General features: G+C 38.5%; 1 protein-coding gene across 1 annotated transcript in view; it reads left to right on the forward strand.

Annotated features, from left to right (window-relative positions):
• Hml (Hemolectin) overlaps positions 1–27,357 on the forward strand; it is a 586,263-nt gene that overhangs the window by 257,201 nt on the left and 301,705 nt on the right. The window contains exon 53 of the mRNA XM_068226073.1: positions 18,635–18,949. Within this exon, the coding sequence (XP_068082174.1) occupies positions 18,635–18,949 (315 nt within the window). The remainder of the gene's footprint in view (positions 1–18,634; positions 18,950–27,357) is intronic.

Raw genomic sequence — 27,357 nt, forward strand, 5'->3', positions numbered from 1 at the left:
TGAGACCAAAGAATAAAAGATTGATTGAAGAGATACAAATATACGTATACTTGTCTGTCAAATTATTAAAGAGATATAACCACAAAGGTATGATTCATTTTTGTGGGTTACTGTAGTCACGTCCTAGTTCGTGAACCATGGGCAACGGCTGAGTGGCCTTAGTAAGTGGTCCTGAGAGTCAGGATACCAGTTGCTATGGAATGGGAGTGGGCATCTCGGACATATTCTGAGACATGGCCCTCCTTGTGCTCAGGCGGCTAGGACTATACAAATCACCGGTGGTCCATAACCCGTTAGAGGAGAGATCCTCACTTGGACTATGTGCAAGTAGGATAGCATTCTGATTCATGAATTTACCGAGCTCAGAACATTTTAAGCAAGCCATGGACCTATGGGAGTAATGGAGTCCCACTCCCATTTGACAGGCGAGGGACTCCTTGGAAACAGCTTGGCGAACGAAATGGAATTCGATGGGGAGCTATCAATATTAAAGGGGCTAATGGAAGAAAGAAGGTAGAACTGGCTGAGTCAGCAAAGAGGATGCATCTAGATGTGCTAGGAGTAAGTGATATTCGGGTAAGGGGAGATAACGAGGAAGAGATACGAGATTATAGAGTGTACTTGACGGGTGTTAGAAAGGGAAGGGCAGAGTCTGAGGTAGGGCTCTTTATCAGGAATATCATTGCACGCAACATAGTTTCTGTTAGGCACGTAAATGAGCGAATGATGTGGGTAGAATTGTCAGTTGGAGGAATTAGGACAAGAATTGTGTCCGTGTATTCACCATGTGAGGGTGCAGATGAGGATGAAGTTGACAAGATTTATGAAGCTTTTTTTTTTTTTTTTGAGTGACATCGTGGTCAGGGTCAACAGCAAGGATAGAATATTGCTAATGGGCGATTTCAATGCGAGAGTTGGGAATAGAACTGAAGGATACGAAAGGGTGATTGGTAAATGTGGGGAAGATATGGAAGCTAATGGGAATGGGAAGCGTTTGCTGGACTTCTGTGCTAGTATGGGTTTAGCTGTTACGAATATATTCTTCATGCATAAGGCTATTCACCGCTACACATGGGAGGCTAGGAGCACCAGATCCATTATAGACTATATCTTAACAGACTTTGAATTCAGGAAATCTGTTAGGAATGTACGAGCTTTTTGCGGATTTTTCGATGATACAGACCACTATCTGATCTGTAGTGAACTAAGTATCTCTAGGCCTAGGGTAGAGAAAGTGAAATATGTCTGCAAACGAATAAGGGTAGAAAATCTCCAGGAAATACATGGATATGATTAGTGAGAAGTTCCGAACAGTAGACAGTAAGCAGGTTCAGGATATATAAAGTGAATGGGTGGCATACAGGGATGCTGTAGTAGAAACAGCAAGGGAATGCCTAGGAAAAACTGTGTGTAAAGATGGGAAAAGGCGAACATCTTGGTGGAATGATGAAGTGAGAGCAGCTTGTAAACGTAAAAGGAAGGCTGATCAGAAATGGCTCCAAACAAGGGCCGAGGCAGACAGGGATTTGTACGTAGATGAAAGAAACAGAGCGAAACAAATAGTTGTTGAATCCAAAAAGAAGTCATGGGAAGATTTTGGTAATAATCTGGAAAGGCTAGGTCAAGCAGCAGGGAAACCTTTGTGGACAGTAATAAAGAATCTTAGGAAGGGAGGGAAAAAGGAAATGAACAGTGTTTTGAGTAATTCAGGTGAACTCATAATAGATCCCAATGAATCTCTGGAGAGGTGGAGGGAATATTTTGAACATCTTCTCAATGTAAAAGGAAATCATTCTGGTGGTGTTGCAAACAGCCAAGCTCATGGGGAAGAGGAAAATGATGTTGGTGAAATTATGCTTGAGGAAGTGGAAAGGATGGTAAATAAATTCCATTGTCATAAGGCAGCAGGAATACATGAAATCTGACCTGAAATGGTGAAGTATATTGGGAAGGCAGGGATGAAATGGCTTCATAGAGTAGTAAAATTAGCGTGGAGTGTTAGTAAGGTACCTTCAGATTGGACAAAAGCAGTAATTGCACTTATCTATAAGCAAGGGAACAGGAAGGATTGTAACAACTATCGAGGTATCTCATTGATTAGTATACCCGGCTAAGTATTCACTGGCATCTTGGAAGGGAGGGTGCGATCAGTCGTTGAGAGGAAGTTGGATTAAAACCAGTGTGGTTTCAGACCATAGAGAGGCTGTCAGGATCAGATTTTCAGTATGTGCTAGGTAATTGAAAAATGCTACGAGAGGAATAGGCAGTTGTGTTTATGTTTCGTAGATCTAGAGAAAGCATATGGCAGGTACCGAGGGAAAAGATGTTCACTATACTGGGGGACTGTGGAATTAAAGGAAGATTATTAAAATCGATCAAAGGCATTTATGTTGACAATTGGGCTTCAGTGAGAATTGATGGTAGAATGAGTTCTTGGTTCAGGGTACTTACAAGGGTTAGACAAGGCTGCAATCTTTCACCTTTGCTGTTCGTAGTTTACATGGATCATCTGCTGAAAGGTATAAAATGGCAGGGAGCGATTCAGTTAGGTGGAAATGTAGTAAGCAGTTTGGCCTATGCTGACGACTTGGTCTTAATGGCAGATTGTGCCGAAAGCCTGCAGTCTAATATCTTGGAACTTGAAAATAGGTGCAATGAGTATGGTATGAAAATTAGCCTCTCGAAGACTAAACTGATGTCAGTAGGTAAGAAATTCAACAGAATTGAGTGTTAGATTGGTGATACAAAGCTAGAAGAGGTCGATAATTTCAAGTATTTAGGTTGTGTGTTCTCCCAGGATGGTAATATAGTAAGTGAGATTGAATCAAGGTGTAGTAAAGCTAACGCAGTGAGCTCGCAGTTGCGATCAGCAGTATTCTGTAAGAAGGAAGTCAGCTCCCAGACGAAACTATCTTTACATCGGTCTGTTTTCAGACCAACTTCGCTTTACGGGAGCGAAAGCTGGGTTGACTCAGGATATCTTATTCATAAGTTAGAAGTAACGGACATGAAAGTAGCAAGAATGATTGCCGGTAAAAACAGACGGGAACAATGGCAGGAGGGTACTCGGAATGAGGAGATAAAGGCTAATTTAGGAATGAACTCGACGGATGAAGCTGTACGCATAAACCGGCTTCAGTGGTGGGGTCATGTGAGGCGAATGGAGGAGGATAGGTTACCTAGTAGAATAATGGACTCTGCTATGGAGGGTAAGAGAAGTAGAGGGAGACCAAGACGACGATGCTTAGACTCGGTTTCTAACGATTTAATGGTAAGAGGTACGGTATAGAACTAAATGAGGCCACAACACTAGTTGCAAATCGAGGATTGTGGCGACGTTTAGTAAATTCACAGAGGCTTGCAGACTGAACGCTGAAAGGTATAACAGTCTATAATGATAATATATGTATGTAGCCACGAAGGACGACTGTTGGCAACAAACAAATGAGACTCTAGAAATTGATTTTACGTATCACTTATTACTTTTAAGTATAATTTACCCTCCATTCTATAAATAGGGCACTTCATATTCATTTTTTTATTATCATCCTCAGCTCATGAAGCTGTTCCTGATTTAGGCGAAAGTGATTTTTAATTCTTCATCATTTCCATGCAATGCTTTGAATCAAATGATAGAATTCACCATGAATTATTCTCCCTCCAATGTTACGTATACAGAATCTTCTCCTCATTCTGTTTCTTTCTTTCTCCTTCTTAATCTTCCACGACAGCGGCCAATAAAGGAGTCTCCTCTTCAGTTAATCCGTCATCTTTAAACGGCTGCCTGGAATAGTTTAGCTGTTAGCTTTTTATTCGTGACATAGCACAACATCGCTTCGCATAGCGAAGCTTAACGTAGCTTATCTTAGTTTTCTGTGTGTGGCGGCCTTAAGTCCCTGGTATCTCAGAACATAAAATAAATGCCCTAAATCACTTTAATTAGCACGAGTACCGTGATGAAGAAATGTAACAAGTAGGAAAGTATGCTGACATTTCGTTTAATGATGAACTAACCCCATTTTAGGCACGAGTCTCATATAGCGTAATACACAATCCCTACAAAGTCACATAAATGAAACCTTACCAAATAACTCAAAATGTAGGCTAATTATGAAATTTGAATTTCAACACTCCCCGCAGGACATGTAAAATAATTCGAGTTAAAATAACCCATTGGTTATGTTTATTACTGAGATAGAGGGCTTAGCTTAGCTACTCTTTTTTTTAATTTTCAGCAGCAATTTTTTGAATCCCGTAAATGCCAATAATAAATATTGAAGTTTCCTTTTGAACCCTTGAGCAGGTACAGTGCTCGCAAAAAGTTTAAGGACACCTGTCAAAAGCAGATAATCATCTACAGGCCTTAAACATTGTGCTAACATACATTTTTTGGCACTGGAGCTGAAAGTACAGCAGAAATGCCACCCATTAATGCATTTGCTAGTAGGTCATGGAAGCTGATGTGAACCCTATGGAGCACTGTTCATTCTTTCGGGATTGTTGGGGTAACGCAGTGATATCTTACCTTCTTGCATTTAGAGGTTTGTCCATAGGCAATGTTTACGTTCCAAGTTTGGCCTTGGAGGGGTCTCCAAATATGTTTTTCCTGTTTTGATTTATATTAATGATTAGGTGATTTTCTTTGTTGAACTTAGTGTCGGACATGTTTGTTAGTTGTCAGTTGCTAACGAGTACACGGATTGTTTCGCTTCATGTAATAGAGGGTCATGGCTGGAGGGAAAAATGATGCAGTAGGTTCATTCACCCTAGATTTTGTGAAGGGCGACCCAGCATGCTCAAATCTCTTTCCGCATGAAACTACATGGATGGAGGTGCCGTATATTAGTCCAAGGGATTACCGAGGCGGTTGTACATATTTAAGGTGGAATATATATTTTAAGGTTTTGATTTCAGATTGTTTACTTGTGAATGTTTTCATGGGGATTTAGGTTATAGGTTACCCTTTACAATACATCATTTCGTAACGTTTTTTTTTTGTTGCTTTAGATTTAATAGGGGAACAGTGACAAAGCAAAGATAGTATCTGATAGTCATGCACAGTAGTATTTCCTTACTGGCACTTCAAGAATTATACGAATGTTTCGCATAATTAACGACCAATTTAACCAGAGATGATAAACGAATTATGTCAATTTAATTCAGAAGAAGATTAACTAAATTCAAGGAAAACCATTTCTCCGACATTTGATAGTTTTGTTTAGTTAATGTGTGATATATTCAGGTAGCCTAAATTTTTCAAATTGAATAAATCACTATTTGAGGTACTAAATAGATCCAAATAATTATCTTGAACGTTAACCTAGAAGTTTTAGATTTCCTTTGTGTAGAAATTATATTATTATAATATTATAATATTATTCCTTAAAGTGAAGAAAAGGGAACTGTCCTCCCCGATTTGAAGGAAAATGCGATGTACATTTATTTCATTTTTGATATTTTTAGTTTCTTCAGCACCAGAAGTGCTAGGGAATTATTAAATGAATCTTTTGACTATCAGCCACCTTAACTTATACTTTGTTTAGCCATCAGCTAGAGTAACTTATACCTTGTTCGGCCATCAGCCTCACTTACTTAAATATTTTTACCATCAGACACAGAAACTTAATTTTGTTTGTTGGCCATCAGTCACAATGACGTGAATCTGTATGGTCATCAGTCAATGAAATAGTCGTAGGTCACTCCTACTTAATGCATGACCCATGCCACGTAACCAATATCCTGCGTGGCATACGCCAGTTGGATGGCCTTCATTATAACAAGAGTCCCAAGTTCGAGTCACGAGAGCTGGACTACTACGAGCCAAGATGGCGTTACATGTGATTTCACATGGAAGCCGAATTGAGGGACTTCCAGAATTTGTTTATTACTGATCATCCGAACTTAAAGTCTGGCTCCGTGGCTAAATGGCTAGCGTGCTGGCCTTTGGTCACAGGGGTCCCGGGTTCGATTCCCGGCAGGGTCGGGAATTTTAACCATCATTGGTTAATTTCGTTGGTACGGGGGCTGGGTGTGTGTGTTGTCTTCATCATAATTTCATCCTCATCATAACGCGCAGGTCGCCTATGGGAGTCAAATAAAGAGACCTGCATCTGGCGAGCCGAACTCCTCCTCGGACACTCCCGGCACTAAAAGCCATACGCCGTTTCGTTTATCCGAACTTAAAGGAGTAGTTTCCAATTAGGGTGGCCCTTCGGGCAGTTAGATGAGCACCTTCTAAAATCATGCGACTGCATTCATTCATTTTCTGATTTATTTAACAATTAACTTCATTTTAATTCACGAAGCCATCCAACTTTTTTTCAGTTGTCATCACGTGTTTGTTACATTGCGATTAATATATATTTAACTAGCCCATCTCAGCTTTTCATTCCAAGTAGTTAGGAAGTGCTGAACACGTATAGGATATGTCAGCCTGTAAGCGACCCAGTAGAGAAGAATCTCATGATCATGCTATCAACAAATGTACGGTAATGTGTATTTTATTGCGACATATACAGTGCTGGCAAAACGTTTAAGGACACCGTCCATATTGCACCCGTCATGCCGGGCTCAGCTCGGCCGGTGAGCGAAGATCTCCAGGGTGCAGATCGTTCGCTTATCGGCTGTGCGAAAATTTTAAAGTGCAGGGATAGATGATGAACTAGTGGCAAATGAGAGAAACTAAATAGGTTTTACACATTTATTACAACTACTGCTCTTCATAAACAATAATTTACAAAATCTAGGTACTTTGTTTATCTGATTTATCTTCTTTCATGTCGTAGTCACATAGACACTTCATCGAAAAACCAAACAGCAAATGGCTGAATCTGCAAATATAATATTTATAATTTTAGCGGAAAATTAATTAAATAATTAATAATAATTGATTTGAGATGATCTCTCCCATTGATGATTTAATAACTTGAAATTAAACTTCCTTCCTTCATAGATTTGATTTTAAACAAGTTTGAAAATGATCATTTTCATTCCTCTTTGAAAATTAAATAAAAATTTTTCTCTCGTAAAATTACGGTTAAATCGTCTTCCTTGACCTTTAAATTAATTAATAAACTCAACTTTATAATTATTTAGTAGTTGCTTTTCACATAATGGCTCGGAACTTGACCTCATGTCAATCGCTGTTTATCCATTAATTGAAATAATTAATTAATTAATTGACACTTACAATTTAATTTTTGTGAGTTCAATCCACTGACATGGCCTATACTCATTTATGTGTATTCGTTAAATAAGATTCTATTCTTCCTTAAAAATGAATAAAATTCACTAAAGGTTGAAATTCATTCGAATGGTGAACCACTAAAGTTGGCGTAAATTAGGCCAAAAATTCCATGAAATAACGAAGAGCATCATCACAAATATGGATTGGAAACTTACATTAAGCAAAGTACAGTCAAATCACACACACTACACTCACACAAAGATACACGGGAATATTATATACATATTTACACGAACGCTAGCCCTTGACTATTAATTTTTATGTTTAGACAAAGTTAGGAAAATTATTCTCATGATGACACTATCATGGTGACCTCCTCTCATCAACTGGAAATGTGACAGAGTAATGACTATCACTTTATTAAGGAACACATTTATACGACGATGTTCAGAGAAAATTTACGAACACAAAATCATCCAAAAATCATCGATAAAATCGCTTAAACATAGGCCAGAATTAACATTCCGCGCACACGGTTCATGAGCTACGATATTTACTTTTACTTCTCCACTATAATTATGATTCTCGATTAATCTGCACTCATACAAAGAAATTACATCAAGTAACATATCCTATTCTTAAATTGACTCACTAATGGATGCACAGCTCGACTGCTGAATTCAATAATATCCATCTATCAGTCAACTTATCATCAGCAAATATATAAAAAATTGTATCGGTCAGATACTGCCATTTCCCAGGCCTAAATTACAATAAATGAGCGCACATCAACCATTTTCAATAATAACTAATATTATGCTCATGACCTTAGGTGTTCTTTTACGCGATAATTTAGTTAAATTATCTTTATTATTATTATTATTATTTTCCCTGGCCGCGCAAGATCATACGTGCGGAAGCTACTGCACAATAATATTTCAGATGACTCTATAGCACACAAAATTCAACCATACGTCGCATAGATGAAGAATGAACTCTGACATAATAGAATCCACGAAATTACTGTCCCATTTGATCTCATTTTAAGTCAAAAAATATTCAAATAGTCCTAGTTTAACGTTGGGGTCATTTTACATTTATCTCGCCTGCCACAATGAACTCGGGACAGTTGAAACACTTCTCGAAGACATCCACTCAAACAAACTAATAGGTTCAAATACTCACACATCCTCAATCTACCATCACCAAGAAAGAAGAGATGGAAAAACTCTAACTAATAGAAAATTTCTAAACAAATAAGTAGCGGCTATGTCATTACAATTACATTACAAAAGGAAAGAAAGAATAACAAAGTTTAAATATTACTTGGTGGTGACTGTCGGCTGTAGAACTCGGGCTGATGACCTAGTGCATTACCACCTTACGCACCATCGATCCTGGTCACGCTTGCCTGGACTGCCTTACATTTTACTCGTGCATTGGAGACATGCTAGGGCGCTGGAAATCACACCATCCACCAAGAAAGAAGACTGGCATCCTGACTTGGACTCGAACCGGTGATCTCTTCTGTGGAATTTCTTGTGAAGCTGAAACTAAAAATCACGTCTAAGACAAGGTCCAAAACTCACACCGATGTCTGATAAGATGGTAAAGAAACTTAACTTTTGAAATCCGTTGAATTATAGGTGGGATCCGAAAATATCTGAACTGCAGTTGTTATAAGTTGTAGGCTCTGAATGACGAAGTTCCCTCAGCAAGCGAAGTGCGTCTTCTTCCGTCCGTAGTTGAAGCTAGAGTAATTCTCCTCAGTAAGCGAAGTACGTCTTCTTCCGGCTGTAGTTGAAGCTAGAGTAATTCTCCTCAGTAAGCGAAGTACGTCTTCTTCCGGCTGTAGTTGAAGCTAGAGTAATTCTCCACTCGACGTGTTCAGAGGTAGAAATTTTTGAGTAAATTTTCCCTAGGAAAATCCATTATTCACTGTCTTAAGACAGGGGTGCGTCTTTTCCTCATAAGCGATTGGTTAATTTATTAACTTCGCACCAAATTAATCGCTTGATTGGCTGCCATAGTCAGACGTCACGCACCTTCACAATTATCGATCGAGCACTTGACATACATTCTGCCTGGTCACGTGGCATTCACGGCTGATTTGAAGGTTATTTGGCTAGCTGTATCTGCGTTCTCCCCTCGTTTGTCCTTGAGTGGAATTCCCAGCCACCTGGCATATCTCGCTCAGTCAACTCGATGTGATAAAACTCCCTTCCTGGTTCACGAAATATTATTTCAACACACAGTAGAAATAAAATATTTTCCAATAAATGATTTTACCAATTTTGAAGGGGACATTTTCTCCCTTGGCTGGTTAATGATTTAGTCGGAAGATGAAATCATTAATGCTGGAAATAGACCTTTAACATGTTCCCTGAAAAATTTGAGTGGTAAACATGTGTTACACTTCTATGCCATATTTTTAGCTCTTGTTCCGGCACGTAGCCTCCTGTTGTCCGCTTCTAGTGCTGCGCCTAGTAGTCGAAGTTGATTCATTATCGTGCTCTGCATTTCTTGACATTCCTCACAGGTTTCTTCTTGCAGGTTGACTTGGGTCGATGCATGGTGGTACACTGCATCCTCACTTGCATCCCATGACGTTTCTTCTTCCATTATCGTGTTTTATTGACAGTACAAGGGCTAGAATTCAGGCTATCTCCCGTTAGTTCAGGAATTGTTTCTTTTTAATAGCGCCCTGACTCTGTTCTTCTCTTTCAGGACGTTCCCTTTCTTCCTTTTCTTTGGCTCTCTGATATTCTAGGCTCTCGGCGCCGACCATGTCAGGATTGACGTCTTGGTCGTGGATAGCACGGTGCCATTTGCGTCGTTCTTGGTTGGATTGTTGGAGCTCGCGGAGATATTTTTCACGCTCTTCTTGCCTCCAGTTCCTCTTCCGGTTTTCGAATCTGCGGTCGTTGGGTTCTCTTCTCCAGCTATCTCTATTATTTTCATACGGCCTTCTTCGGTTGTTCCGCCGGTAGTAATTCCATTCTCTTTCGTTCCTATAGCCTGGTCTTGGAGAACGATCCCTAGACGGTCTTTCTTCATTTTCGCGATTCCGGTTTCTCCCTTGGCTAGCAAGGTTCCTGTCGTCTGGTCGATTGACAGTTGCATGGAACACCTGTTGCTCTGGGTTTGTACTTCGCCTAGACGGCTCCCTGGATGTCATATCTAACTGTCTGAGAATAGCCTCCGCTTGAATTGCCGTCTGAACGTTCGAGGCTATCATAATTCTTTGGATATCCGCAGGCAGCTGTCTTACTATGACCTTTATGAGCTCAGTTTCTGTAGGTGGCGCGTCAAGCTCACGCAATTTGCGTAATTGACTTGAAAAAAATTCTGAGAAGCGCGTGGGTGTGGATTGTGCATATTTCTTAGCGTACAGTTCTGTCTTAAGTTGGTCCTGAATATCTGAGTTCCAGTACTTCTCTAAAAATGCCCTTTTAAAACCTTCAAAATCGTCAAACGAGTATCGGAAGGCTGTAAACCACGTCAACACTGAGTTTTCCAGGTATCTCTCGGTTACTCGTAGTTGACGTTCCACAGGGATTTTATTATCTCGGAAGAACTCCTGCAATTCGTTAATAAAACTCTTGGGGGTTATTCCTTTTACATTATTGAATTTCTTTGGGTGATCCTCATGCAATCGTATTATATTCACGATTTGGGTTTGACCAGAAGTGTTCAGTTGACTCGTTTCCCCTCTAACAGGCTCTAAAAATGGGTTGGTGGTGTTTACGGGAACGTTTAGAATTACTCTTTCATCGGTCTTGGGAGTTGAGAATTGAACTTCCTCGGATACACGTTTCTCCAGTTGTCCCTGCCATTCTAACAGAGAATTAGCTACAATGTTATTACTCTCTCCTTGTAACTTGAGTAGCTTTAGTTCCTTGGTAAGCTCCTGTATTTCTCCCTGTAATTCCTGTTTGTAGACTTCTGAACTGGTTCTAACTTTACTTATTTCCTTGTCCACAGATGTTTTCATTGTTTCAAGACTCTGCTGGGTCTCCTCGATTGTCTCATAAAAGTATTCGAGTCGCTCCGAATTAGTGACTTGGGCTACCTTAATCTCGGCTATTACGCCCTTCTCCACCTGTTTTACTGTTTCATAGATTTCGGTGAACTTCCTGCTCCATGCGGTCTTCGTTGCAGACAAGTCCTCGGCATTGTCACCAATTTTCTCTTCAATGGTCCTAAAATTTCCCTTTACTTCGTCCTTGTATTGGTCTAGTCCATGCAGTATTCCTGTCTGTACTTTGGCTAGTCTTTCGCTGAACTCATTTGACATAGCTGACATGGAGCTATCGATTCCGGCCTGAATTTCCCCTTTCAGGTTAGAAAATTTTTGCTTAACGGACACCAACTCGCTCTGGACCGACGCTAATTTTCCGTTAAATAATTTAACGTCCATGTGCAGTTTCTCTAAGTTTTCATCCGTTCTAGCCTGAATTTCCTCTAGGGCACCCTTAAGATCTTGTTTGAGTTTATCCTGTCCTGCATTCAGTTTTCCTGTTAGTGTAAGTTCCAACTGAGTGTTATTTTCGGTTAATTTGCGTTCTAGTTGAGCATTATTCTCCGTTAGTTTAAGTCCTAATTGAGCATTCACATTCTCACTAATCTCACGTTTTAACAATTCAATGTTCTCACCTAGCTCATGTTTTAACTCCTGTTTCAATAAGTTATTGTTTTCGTTTAATTCCTGTTTCAATAAGTTATTGTTTTCGTTTAAACTGTCCTTTAAGTCCGCAGTCACTACCTCTAGGAGCCTACGAAGGTCCTCCATAGTAACAGTACCCATTCTAATTTGAGACAACTAGCAGTTCAGACATTGAACGGACCAGGTTCGATGGTCTAATACCCGAGTTCAGATCGACAGTCACGTGTGGATTGAATTCACAGTCATAAAAGAAGATTATTATTGCATAAAATAATATCTTATAATTTAGGTCCAAACTATGCGGAAATCTGCCGCAAAAATAAATTTTGAAAATATCTTCCAGATTTTGTTTATAATATAGCACCAAGGCCCTTCCTAACCTTTAACATGAGCGTAGTTCGCCACAAAAATTTGGGCTAATAAATGTCACAAAATAAACCTGAAATTTTTAATTTGCCACCGCATCTTGTTTGCATCCAAATTCTGGACTACAAGATCGAGTTCTTTTATTGGTACAGCCAATAAATCGGGCCTTAACACGTTGGCCGCCAAATCTATACCTGCACCCGTCATGCCGGGCTCAGCTCGGCCGGTGAGCGAAGATCTCCAGGGTGCAGATCGTTCGCTTATCGGCTGTGCGAAAATTTTAAAGTGCAGGGATAGATGATGAACTAGTGGCAAATGAGAGAAACTAAATAGGTTTTACACATTTATTACAACTACTGCTCTTCATAAACAATAATTTACAAAATCTAGGTACTTTGTTTATCTGATTTATCTTCTTTCATGTCGTAGTCACATAGACACTTCATCGAAAAACCAAACAGCAAATGGCTGAATCTGCAAATATAATATTTATAATTTTAGCGGAAAATTAATTAAATAATTAATAATAATTGATTTGAGATGATCTCTCCCATTGATGATTTAATAACTTGAAATTAAACTTCCTTCCTTCATAGATTTGATTTTAAACAAGTTTGAAAATGATCATTTTCATTCCTCTTTGAAAATTAAATAAAAATTTTTCTCTCGTAAAATTACGGTTAAATCGTCTTCCTTGACCTTTAAATTAATTAATAAACTCAACTTTATAATTATTTAGTAGTTGCTTTTCACATAATGGCTCGGAACTTGACCTCATGTCAATCGCTGTTTATCCATTAATTGAAATAATTAATTAATTGACACTTACAATTTAATTTTTGTGAGTTCAATCCACTGACATGGCCTATACTCATTTATGTGTATTCGTTAAATAAGATTCTATTCTTCCTTAAAAATGAATAAAATTCACTAAAGGTTGAAATTCATTCGAATGGTGAACCACTAAAGTTGGCGTAAATTAGGCCAAAAATTCCATGAAATAACGAAGAGCATCATCACAAATATGGATTGGAAACTTACATTAAGCAAAGTACAGTCAAATCACACACACTACACTCACACAAAGATACACGGGAATATTATATACATATTTACACGAACGCTAGCCCTTGACTATTAATTTTTATGTTTAGACAAAGTTAGGAAAATTATTCTCATGATGACACTATCATGGTGACCTCCTCTCATCAACTGGAAATGTGACAGAGTAATGACTATCACTTTATTAAGGAACACATTTATACGACGATGTTCAGAGAAAATTTACGAACACAAAATCATCCAAAAATCATCGATAAAATCGCTTAAACATAGGCCAGAATTAACATTCCGCGCACACGGTTCATGAGCTACGATATTTACTTTTACTTCTCCACTATAATTATGATTCTCGATTAATCTGCACTCACACAAAGAAATTACATCAAGTAACATATCCTATTCTTAAATTGACTCACTAATGGATGCACAGCTCGACTGCTGAATTCAATAATATCCATCTATCAGTCAACTTATCATCAGCAAATATATAAAAAATTGTATCGGTCAGATACTGCCATTTCCCAGGCCTAAATTACAATAAATGAGCGCACATCAACCATTTTCAATAATAACTAATATTATGCTCATGACCTTAGGTGTTCTTTTACGCGATAATTTAGTTAAATTATCTTTATTATTATTATTATTATTTTCCCTGGCCGCGCAAGATCATACGTGCGGAAGCTACTGCACAATAATATTTCAGATGACTCTATAGCACACAAAATTCAACCATACGTCGCATAGATGAAGAATGAACTCTGACATAATAGAATCCACGAAATTACTGTCCCATTTGATCTCATTTTAAGTCAAAAAATATTCAAATAGTCCTAGTTTAACGTTGGGGTCATTTTACATTTATCTCGCCTGCCACAATGAACTCGGGACAGTTGAAACACTTCTCGAAGACATCCACTCAAACAAACTAATAGGTTCAAATACTCACACATCCTCAATCTACCATCACCAAGAAAGAAGAGATGGAAAAACTCTAACTAATAGAAAATTTCTAAACAAATAAGTAGCGGCTATGTCATTACAATTACATTACAAAAGGAAAGAAAGAATAACAAAGTTTAAATATTACTTGGTGGTGACTGTCGGCTGTAGAACTCGGGCTGATGACCTAGTGCATTACCACCTTACGCACCATCGATCCTGGTCACGCTTGCCTGGACTGCCTTACATTTTACTCGTGCATTGGAGACATGCTAGGGCGCTGGAAATCACACCATCCACCAAGAAAGAAGACTGGCATCCTGACTTGGACTCGAACCGGTGATCTCTTCTGTGGAATTTCTTGTGAAGCTGAAACTAAAAATCACGTCTAAGACAAGGTCCAAAACTCACACCGATGTCTGATAAGATGGTAAAGAAACTTAACTTTTGAAATCCGTTGAATTATAGGTGGGATCCGAAAATATCTGAACTGCAGTTGTTATAAGTTGTAGGCTCTGAATGACGAAGTTCCCTCAGCAAGCGAAGTGCGTCTTCTTCCGTCCGTAGTTGAAGCTAGAGTAATTCTCCTCAGTAAGCGAAGTACGTCTTCTTCCGGCTGTAGTTGAGGCTAGAGTAATTCTCCTCAGTAAGCGAAGTACGTCTTCTTCCGGCTGTAGTTGAAGCTAGAGTAATTCTCCACTCGACGTGTTCAGAGGTAGAAATTTTTGAGTAAATTTTCCCTAGGAAAATCCATTATTCACTGTCTTAAGACAGGGGTGCGTCTTTTCCTCATAAGCGATTGGTTAATTTATTAACTTCGCACCAAATTAATCGCTTGATTGGCTGCCATAGTCAGACGTCACGCACCTTCACAATTATCGATCGAGCACTTGACATACATTCTGCCTGGTCACGTGGCATTCACGGCTGATTTGAAGGTTATTGGGCTAGCTGTATCTGCGTTCTCCCCTCGTTTGTCCTTGAGTGGAATTCCCAGCCACCTGGCATATCTCGCTCAGTCAACTCGATGTGATAAAACTCCCTTCCTGGTTCACGAAATATTATTTCAACACACAGTAGAAATAAAATATTTTCCAATAAATGATTTTACCAATTTTGAAGGGGACAATATCGAGGCTTGTTTTCTACAGCCTCTCGTTTCTTTCAAATGTGATACCAAGCCCTAACTAGCCACTGCGATATACAAAACTCCTTTCCAACATAGGATTGTGATTTTCCCCCCATTAAGTGCATTTAAGACAGACTATCGTAAATGAACGGAATATTCCTTCTCTATCGCCATTTCTCTAAAACCCGCATGCAATCTTCTTCTTCTACCGCTTTCTCCCACATTGGTGGGGTTGCGGCTGCGAACTGGGTCTCACATGTGGATTTGGCCATGTTTTACGGCCAGATTCCGTTCCTGACGCCAACCCTACATGGAAGGAAGTGTGTTTTCTGAATATGAAGAAGACAGTGTTAGGACAAACACAAACACCTAGTCCCCGAGCCAGAAGAATTAATCAGGCGCGATTAAAACCCTGACGAGATGGAGAATCGAACCCGACACCCTCTGAACTGAAGGCCTCATCGCTGACCATTCAGCCAATGATTCGAACTAAAACACACATGTAATATACTGTACACACTAAAATATCCGTCAAAAAGTATGTGTGTAAAATTCTATAAAATTTGTAACTGTTATGTTCTTCAGTGTGCAACAACTGATTTTGACTAAATATGTTCATAAACTACCTAAAATGTAAACATATGGTAACAGAATTACACCTGGAAACTAAACAAAACTTTTTCAGGCATAATTCTGTTACCATACGTCTTCTTTTCCAGGTACCGTAGTTTACACATTTGATTATTCACAATTAGTTTCGGCTGTCTGAAGAACATCCAGTTATAAATTAACTGAGTCGAAAATGAAATGAGTTGGCTTCAGATATCACCACAAATCTCTACAAAATACTTACGAGCTGGTATCACACGAAGGGTGATTCATAATAGGAATAGTTATCGGCATTTAACACCAGTACCTACACCAGCGGACAGCCGGTCGTCTGAGTGACTAGTTCAATGTGTTATGTTTCTGTTCGCCGGTAAGCAGGCCTGCCAATCAAATACCTCTCACACAAAATATTTTTAAGGTGGTAACTTACATTATGCCGAAACACACAGTGAGGAGTACTTCTCAGATGCGCTTACATACAGCTGCATTTGTGAAAATTACCAATGTAACTTTTCAACCCCTTGGGCCAAGATAATTATTATTTATCCCATAAGTCAATGGTAATTCTTATTGTTGGCAGCTTCCTAATTCTCTTTTAGTCAAACAATAGTTCATTTCTTCGATAGTTTTTCTGTACTTCACCAAAGAAGTTCCTATGCATTTGCTGCTATTTAATGTTGCATTATAGCAGAAAGTTTCAACTTCTGAGTTCCAAATTTTAAAAAATTCTTAACAGAGTAGCTAAATTCATGTTGTTCACTTTGCAAGATTCTCTGAATTTTGGTTCTGGAGGAGCGATAGTTGCTTCAGTGGCTTTCTTCAAGACATCCAGATCAACCGAAACCCTTTAGACGCCAACTTACTTCTTGGTATGATCTAAAAACAAAGAAGCGGTGAAAAGAAGGAAAGAAAGAAACTATGAGTGTTCCAAAGTACAGCAGGATGTATGCAACGACAAATATGCTCCGTAAGTCAGATGTTTTAATAAATCACTGAAAGTAGCGTATGCGTTTACTCACCAGATGGTAAGAAACACACAGCTGGTGATGTTAGTAACAAACAATTTTATTTGTGGGTTACAAAGCATTCAAGAAGAGAACCAAATATTTACTTTCCATGCTAAAACAGTTTTTTCTACAACCTTCACGCTCATTAACATAATAAATCATTACTACTATCAGTGCTACCCACATCATCCTAAAAGGAGCCACTCAATACACAAACTCAAAGCATCGTTATTCTCAATGAACGGACACAGCTCAAATTCCACATACCACCGTAACAATTTTCTAATTACCAGGTTGGAAATGCTCAAATCCTCAACAACTTAATCTAGGGACAGCTACACCTAAATGCCACATTTACAGCAAACTTTCCAAGGGGTTAACTTGTGTATCTTAAAAAGTGCTGAAAACTTGGTGAAGTTGGTGCATGAAACTCATTAATTTGGCAAAGTGGACTTCTATGAAAACCATATTGCCGATATCGGAGAGAAAATGCATCTAAAATAACGTATTCTTGGCGCTAGACCGGACTGCAGTGCTTGTGCGGGACACGTAGCATGTACTTCAGTTGTTTTTATTTAGCGCATGACCACCAGAGGGAAGGAACAAGAGTTTTAAAATACAGTTGATCGGTAAGATGGCGGGAAGCAGTAATGCCTAAATTAAGTATTTACTTATTGCATTCGTCTTAATCTATATGCTTTACTGAATATCAGAATGTAATCAATGAAGTGTATAATTTGGTCAGTGAGCGTAAATTGTGAAGATACAACATTTTACGTAATACCATGACGGTTTGAATGTTTCCCTACAGGCAATGCGTACGGGAGTGCTGGGTGCTGCCACCGAAATGACGGTAAAAAAGCAGAACTTTTACTTTATTTACGAAATGTAATGTATACGATTTTAAGTGTTTTAAATCGTTCCACACTGCAAAATAGAACATTTTATCGTGTACATATGTATATTCACATGTGCTGAGCTGATATTTCTGTAAGGGGTAAATTAAGTCCTGACACGCACAATTGTGCGAGTGTTGTTTTTCATACTATAGGTTTTATTTTGTAAAATAAACTATAAACATATATATTTAAGAGCAATTTAGTAAAAACAAAAATTCACACCTCCAGTTTTCTTTCAGGTCTGACGGCAATGTGCTGCCGCCGAAAGGACATGTAAAAGCAAAACTCATACTTAATGTATGAAATGTAATATATACTTGTGTTTAAACAAATATTTTAATTCTTTAAATCATTTCACACTGTAAAATAGAACATTTGATCATGTACATATGAATATTCACAAGTACTGAGTTGATCTTTTGTAAGTAGTGAATTAAGTCCTGACACGCACAATTGTGTGGGTGCTTTTTATCAGATGTTGGTTTTTATTTTGCAAAATTAAATATATGTCTTTAAGAGTATTTCAGTCAGTTTGTGATGTACAAACAAAATTCACACCTCCAGTTTTCTTTCAGGTCTGAAAGGGTTAAATACAATTTTTGACCGGTCATTCTAGACATATATACTTCATTCAATGTTTTTACTTGTATGCATGTACTGTCCCTCCTTCGTAAGACTTGATAACTGAAAGTTTGTGGTAGTTCTAATAGTATGCATCCAGATATTCTCTATAATGCAGATACCTAATTATTCTTTTCTCTCTTGCAGAATTCAGGAGACCTGAAACAAAGAAAGTGAGCAACAGCCTCCCTTCTTCAGAGTGTGTGCAGTATGAATGTATACCTGAAAAATATCGCCCCGGAACGCGTCCATGTGGTAAGCCAAGATGCCCACCAAAGTATCAACTGGTAACTCTAAGTGCAAAGGGAGCACGATGTCCAAGGTATGAATGTCTACCGCCAGAGGCAACATGCAATGTTACGGGCAGAACGTTTAACACATTCGACGGAACGGAATTCAAGTATGATATTTGTAACCACATCTTGGCTGAAGATAATGAAGATAGAAAATGGGATATTTCTCGTAAGTACTTACTGTGATACATAAACAGTAATGTCTTTGTTCTATTCCTTACAGTGCTTTCAGTGTTATTTATACATGTACATAATAATTTAACATCTGATGGACATTTCATGGAAATAAACAAATAATTAAATGTATGTGTTTACTCCAACCATCTGTTCTTCATCTCTCTTGGCGTCTGTCTATAAAGCATACATACATACATACATACATACATACATACATACATACATACATACATACATACATACATACATACATACTGTACCCGTAAAAATTAGTTCATATCTTTAAGGCACTTGATATTAAATGAACGAGCATGATCTTAATCTCGGTTGTGGCTTTATCATTGGAGCTGGTACAGAGAGAGGTATAGTTATCAAATTGAGAGATTATTTTGATAAATTGAGTTTATTGATCATCAAAAGCAAGTTCATATCACCTTCATACAGCAGCGTGGAAATGTCGTGGCTGGTTGGTACCTCCAAGTCCTGGGATGGTGCTGGACATCGACTGGGCAGGGACCACACCTGCTCGGATGAGGAGTTCTGGAACGTCTGGAGGTTCTGGAAGTGTCTCGACGTTCTGGAAGTCTCGAAGATTGGTACGCGTTCCTGGGTTCGATTCGAGACGTAATTCACACCTGAATTTCCTGTACGGCACTCCACACATTCAGGGCACTGTCTGAACAGATATGACCTTTTAATTATGATTACTGCAAAAACGTTCTAGAATAATCACTCGAAGAACAAGTACTGGTAGAAATGCAAGTTCATAAGGCAAGCTCACTGTAAGTCAGGATGTTCTAGAGGATTACTGTTACTGCAGTCCTAAATGCACAGTTCTGAAGGTTTAAAACATATTGGCAATGAACTGAATAAGTAGCACTCGGAAACTGTCCTGTTGCATTAATAAGCGAAGTGAATAGCCATTAAAGAAAGTAATATTTGAAAGAAAAAGTCTGACTTCATAAATTATGGATCACTCAAAATACTGGAAAGTTCTAGGCTTTCTGGAAATGCGATATGCGTATTCCGAATTGTCACAGTCTTTAAGAATCAAAACATAAGTCCCTGTGCAGCACTTGGAAAGCATTGCATATTTCACAATTAAACGTAATGTTTAATGTCCCCTAAGTTCAATGTTCCAGAAATTGATTCAAAAATATAAGTTCGCGTAAGTTCAATGTGATACACAACACACGTGAAACTTCAATCGTCGTCGAATAAGTAAGTCCTTATGTGGCACTTCAAAAAAAAACAAAGTTCCAATGTGTAGAAATAACAAAGTTCCAATGTGCAAAAATGTTAAAGTCCCAACACGACACTCGAAGAAAATAAAGTTCCGTGACAATGTTGCAGTATGTCACCTTAAGAAAATAATAAAGTCTTATCGCGACACTCGGCGAAAATAACTAAGTTCCAATGAGACGCTTCAGAAAAAAACAAAGTTCTTATATGGCACTTTAAGAAAAAAAAACAAAGTCCAATCACGACACACGACAAAGAAAACAAAGTCCCAATGTGGCAATATGACAAAGTTCCAATACGATGCTCTCAAAAGTAAAGTCCCATTCAGGCACTTCAAGAATATGACAAAGTCTTGATACAACACATAGAGAAAATACCGAACTTGGATTTCGCAGACTGTCGACTAGAAGTTCGACACGCACAACACTTCTCTTGTCACCCGTGTCACAGAGACGGCGGAGTGACAGACACTGAATTCGTAGGTCGGGTGGTCTTCCTTTTATACACGTTCGCATGGAAGTGTCTAGAACTCGGGTACTATCTACCCCTATAACTTCTATAATACTCGACGGATTTTCTTGAAATCTTAAAATATGTTGTCCATTGTAAAGGCTTTTAAGTTGGCAGTGTCAAAATAGCGATAAATTAGCTCAAAATGTACCTTTGAGGACGAGCTGGATCATTACCATATATGGTAGCGGATAGCTGGCTTACGGCGGCCACGTCACTCGCTGGGTACGTCACTGCGTTCGGCGGGCTGCCTACCTTCCACCTCGCGCGCAGTTCAACAAACATACTTCGGACTTCTGTCGTAGCGGTGTTCCCGGTACAATACATACATACTCTGTTACGACTTTCTATAATAAGTCTCTATATTCCATATAAACGGTTAAAGTCTTCACCAACCCTCATTCATAGTGAACGTAACTAAGCCATTATTCTCTAGGAAACCTTGTATCGTTCATGCATTTCAGATTGGGCCGTTCGTAAAGCAATAGAAGTGTAATCTGTCACGTTCTAATCTTAAACTTTCTTTATGGTTAATCGCTAATAGTTACTTTTATTGATTACTAGCGAATGTTCCGTGCTTCGCTACGGTATTCTACATTGTATTCGAATATCGAAGTAAATAGTGTACATGCAGTAAATAAGATTGTTTTAAAATTACATGTCTCTTAGCGTTATCCGAGAAAGAGCATGGGGAGGTCCCCGTTCGTTGTTTCCAATATAAAGTGTTTGTTACGGATTTGTGATATAACGGCAGGCTCACTTGCCTACTGGCATTCAAAATCGAGTTGGGAAGTTTACATTATAATTGCAGGCCCCATTGCCTACTACGCGGACAGAATCGATTTGAGGAGTTTTCGTTCAAATGGCAGCCCCCTTTCCTACTTCCAGACAGATTACAGTTGAGGAGTTTCTATTATAATGGTAGGCAATTACCCTACTATCACTCGAAATTGAGTTGTGCAGTTATCATTATATTGACAGGCCCCTTTTCCTACTGCCAGCCAGCGTACTTCCAGTCACACCTAGTTGGTGAGTTCCATCAAAATAGCAGGCCACTATGCCTAATGCCAGTCACATTTTAGATGAGGACATTTCTTTATAATGGCGGGCACCCTTGCCTACTGCCAAACACAATCGGGTAGGGGAGTTTTAAACAAAACTGCATGCTCACTTGCCTTTTGCAAGTCAAATCGAGAAGGGGACTATTCATTACAATTGTAGGCCTTCCTTACTAATGACAGTTACACAGCAGTTGGAGAAGGAACCCTTTCATACTGCCAGTCAAAGTCGGTGTGGGGAGTACTGATTACAATAGCAGACTCACCCTTTCTCGATCGCTACAAATCGACATCAGTGAATATATATAGATCGACATACGAAAGTATATGCGTGTTTACAATATTGAAGACCTTCATTTACAGATTAACTGCTACTAAACGTACGTCATATCGACAAAGGATTATACCATAAGACACGCCGGATTTAGTGGCCTAAATGGCTGGTCCTATGATATGTCATCTATTCTTGGGTCAGATTGAGTTAGAAACCTGGAACAGGGTAAAGGTTTTGTAAGATTATCTCACATTACATTACTTTTCGGATAATAATGTGACAGCTACATACGTAGCATTTTTCTCACATATGGCTACTGGGTGGGCCAAATTTCGTGAAGAGTTTGATGATTCTGTATTTCATATAAGTAATCGAAAGTATGAATTATGCATGTGAAAATTCCAAATTGACTTAACATCGATTAATAGAGAAGAATCAAACGTAAAAGGGATACAGATACGGCAAAAAGTCATAAGACCAAGGTTGTAGATCATTCCAAATTGAACGGAGATTGTGCAGTCCGTTATGTGATAGGAATTTCCGAAGGTCTGCACCATCATTAAAATTGCCTGCATATTTCGATATTCTTCGGGGATAAAAAATGAAAAATTTAATGATATAGTATTTTTCCATTCCTTACAGGCTAAAACGTATAATTTTGTCAAATTTCAATTATCTTCTTATTCTTCTGGCAGATTATGCCACAATGTGGATTTTGGGCGAGGCGGGTAAAAATTAGGACTTTCAGGAAACTAAACCAAAAATTATGGAGATGGTTATTATTACCCCTTAAACGGAGAGCTGTACGAAAATTTCGCCAAAATAGTCAGTGTAGAGGCACACAGTCGTTACGATTTGATTTATATAGATAAGGAATCTGCTCCATGTAAAACACCTTTTGGGCTATGTCCGCTGGACTTAACCTGCAAAAGTGACCATTCATGATATCTCCCTTATTAATCCTCCAGACGAAAAAATGCACACCAAGAAAAGGTTTAGAGGTGGAATTCCATCTCGTTTGGTCGATTTCCAGTCAGGTTCGTCTTGTTCTGTATATATTGTGGAAGAGTAAAATCACCATTTGTGTTCCCTATAAACCGCCAGTCCATTCCGGAACATGAAATGTTATTGACCTTTAAAACCTACCTTTGAACAGGTGGATGCTAAATATAAATTTTGGTTCGAATGTCTTCAGTAGTTTTCAAGTTGTAAGGAATACGCTTTACACTCACCCGCTCGTGAGTCAAGTCCGATGGGACTTGTACAGAAAAACGGTCCGTTAATGATATCTCCCTTATTAATCCTGGTATCGAAATGATGCACATGAGAAAAATGTTTAGAAATTAATTTCTACCAAGGTAGGTAGATTTCCATTAAGTTTGGTTGTGTATATTTTTGTGGAAGTGCAAAATCACTGTTTCGGTTTCGTATAAACCCCCAGTCAGTTCAGGGATTTAGAAACAATATTTGCCCTAAAACCTATCAAGGACGGGTGTATTCTAAATATGAGTCTCCCATTTTCACACCAGGCAAATGCTGGGACTGTGCATTAATTAAGGCCAAGGCCGCTTCCTTCCAACTCCTAGGCCTTCCCTATCCCATCGTCGCCATAAGACCTGTCTGTGTCGGTGCGACGTAAAGCCCATAGCAAAAAAATATATGAGTCTTGGTGGAAATGCATCCAGTAGTTTGTAGCACTCGCGTACATACGGCGTAATTAAGGAAGAAAATAATACAGTTAAGAAAGTTGAAAGTAATAGAAAATGGATTATAACTGAGGACAGCCGGATAACGACAAATATGTAAATGCCAAGTGAATGTATTAGAAAATCAAATGCCCCTCAATAAATTATGCTTGTGTGAGTTATGGATATAATAAGGCGGTAACAGGAGAAATTTAGGTCCAGTGACTCTTAGGTAAACAAATAATAAGAAGATGACTAATGGTGTTATTACCTAATTTATTCGAGGGCGGTTATAACATCCAACGATATTCCGCCAATATCTCGCAGATAGGCCGATTGACGCCTCTTTTGCCTTCTACCCAAGGAACAACCACGAATTTAAAAGCATGATGAGGAAAATAGCAATACTTTACATCCCTGCTGGCATGCAGTCAGAGACGTTGCCATGGTAACCTGTAGGTTCGTTGTCGGTCCATCGGTCACTCAATGCAGAGCATGATACCAGCGGCAAATTGTAAATTTCTCCGTCATGTGAAGAGTAAGGTAAATTATGAACATAACGAAAGTTGTTTATAATGAACAGACGTTTCACTTACGGTAAACGAAGTTTACAGAAAATCAACAGTATAAGAGAAAATGGAGGAATGGAGGAACAGACAAACAGACAGACAAACAGACAAATAAACAGACACGAAACGTAAAAACCACCGATTCGGTCTTGAGTTGACCTAAAACGGATAAATATCTGAAAAATTGGCAAAACAAATGAAATTACAGACAGCGGACCCCCTATAATTTTATTTATATAGATTGCCAGTGACATTCAGATGTCATTTAGCTTCAGTTAATGAATGAGCCAACTCGAATATACTAATAACACTCTTAACATTAATAACTAGTCCTGTTTTCAGTGCGACAAAATGGAATTTATGTGACTAACATGAACATTCCTTTTGAAAGGTATTATAGTAACATGAGAAGATTGTCAGGGGTGGACAAAATCATATACTTTATTTTTCCGGCCAGGCGTAATGGTAAGACGTAGAATTTGTTTATCAGAATTTAACGTTAAACTCTCTTATAACGTAAAGCAGAAAGCTTGTTGAATGCGAATATACTAATAACAAGATAGTTCATGGTTAGCATTCATGGGCAGAAAGCGAAAGACTCACTCTATAGTCCAAATGAGGAAAATATATTTAGTTCAGTTTCAATTAGAATGTAAAATATTCTTGCTCTAGGAAATAGCCTCCTTGTAGAAAAGTATTGTTTAGTACAATCTTCAGTTTACCGTTATTAGTTTCGTCATATTTTAATTCGACTTTGCGGGAATTGAATATAAAGATTTCCAATATTCGTAACCATGTTTACAGAAGAACATAATTGAAAATATGTGTCTTACTGGTACTTTTCGTGTTGACTTCTCGTGAGTATCGATCACTATTTCTATTCACTTTTAATCTATACCTAACACTACCTATTATTCTCACATAACAGTATTACGTATCAACTATCTTGTTATTAGTATTTTCGCATTCAACAAGCTTTCTACTTTACGTTATAAGAGAGATTAACATTAAATTCTGATAAACAAATTCTACGTCTTACCATTACGCCTGGCCCGAAAAATAAAGTATATGATTTTGTCCACCCCTGACAATCTTCTCATCCCCCCTACATTTCCATTATTTCATAAAAGGTTCCACAGAATACCAAATGCAGGATTTTCTTCTAAACGAGACTTTCCTGATAGTGTGCATTATTAACCAAGTTTTCATCATCATATTATTTCCATGCATATAAACAACTAGCTGAAGTACCCGTGCTTCGCTACGGGATTATCAGAAAGACTGACTTTGTGGTTTTCCTAACTGAAGTCAACATAGGTCATTACCAAAACGTCAGTAGGAATGTAGCTAATAAAAGCAATGTTATTATATAAAAGTCTCTAACATATGCAAAACCGCACATTTCATCACTTTTAACGAACAGTACTACGGTGCCGATCTAACAGTCCAAAGTTCTAGAGCTGGAATGACAGGCCGCAGACAGCCGTGAACACTCCTCTGCCACCACTCCGTTAAATATGCACATTGCTCATTCCAATCAGTGCCTCAGATTAGGAATTGAATATCTCGAATGCTGTGATGAACCAGTGTGTTACGTACCAGTAGTATAAGAAAATTTACGAACCAGAGGAATGGCATGCTAAAGAAGTAATTTATCTAACTCCCCACCTACTTCCCGTCAATATTTAGGCGGGATGTTACACTCTGTACGGCCGGGCGAGTTGACCGTGTGGTTAGGGGCGCGCAACTGTGAGCTTGCATCCGGGAGATAGTGAATTCGAACCCCAATGTCGGCAGCACTGAAGATGGTATTCCGTGGTTTCCCCACCTTCACACCAGGCAAATGCTGGGACTGTACATTAATTAAGGCAGAGGCCGCTTCCTTCACACTCCTCGCCCTTTCCTATCCCATCGTCGCCATAAGACCTATGTGTGTCGGTGCGGCGTAAAGCAAATACAAAAATACTCGGTACACAGCAGTAAACCTATCTACTGGAGATCAGTGACAACAGAAGGCACAAAATACATCACAACAAACAATGGTCAATGAAATGTTATTGTTGATCAATGTTACGGTAAGCGCTCTATAATGTAGGACTTCACATTAAGTTTAATTTCGACTCTGTGATTTTGTTAAATTATTTATAGCGTAGACTGTAGTTCCTTATTCTCAGACTTTACATACCAATTTTCATTAAATTATGTTTACCCATGTTCTCGTGACTCGGCGCTGATATGGACTCAGTAACAAAAATCCAAATCCGTGAATATCTTTGTGATCATAGCCGGTACGGTAATAATGTATAAGGCATAAATGATCGGAAATTTAATACTATACAACTGTAATAATGTAGTATTTATCGATACGACCTCTAATAACAAATATTTGATAACTAAATTTTAGGCCTTCCCCTAAACTACCTTTTCACTCAGTGTGAATAAAATTAACTGTAGCCTAGATTATAGCGACTTATTCCCCGACTTTGCATACCGATTTTCATTAAGATAGGACCACTAATAACATAAATACTTGAGAATTAACTTTTAGGCCTTTCCCTAAAGTACCATTTTTCTCAGCGTGAATACAATTATTTATATTCTAGATTGTAGCAACCTAGTCCCCGACTTTTCATACCGATGTTCATTAAAATACGACTACTAATAACATAAATATTTGAGAATTAAATTTTAGGCCTTCCCCTAAACTACCATTTCACTCAGGGTGTAGCGGCTTATACCCCTTTTTGCATACTGATTTTCATTCAATTCTCTTCAGCCGTTTTCTCGTGATGCGTGTACATACACACAGACAGACCGACAGACAGACAGACAGACAGACAGACAGACAGACAGACAGACAGACAGACAGACAGACAGCAATTACGGAAAATTTAACAAATGCATTTCCTTGTTACTGTGGACATGACTGATACATAAATGCCATCCTTTTTAAATTCTGAACAATGTACAGACAAAACTCTTATCTATATAAATAAAATTGTTTCTGTTTGTCTGTCTGTCTGTCTGTTCCACCATCACGTCGAAACGGCTGGATAGATCTC

This window comes from Anabrus simplex, chromosome 2, assembly GCF_040414725.1.
Source record: "Anabrus simplex isolate iqAnaSimp1 chromosome 2, ASM4041472v1, whole genome shotgun sequence".
NCBI classification, from domain to species: domain Eukaryota; kingdom Metazoa; phylum Arthropoda; class Insecta; order Orthoptera; family Tettigoniidae; genus Anabrus; species Anabrus simplex.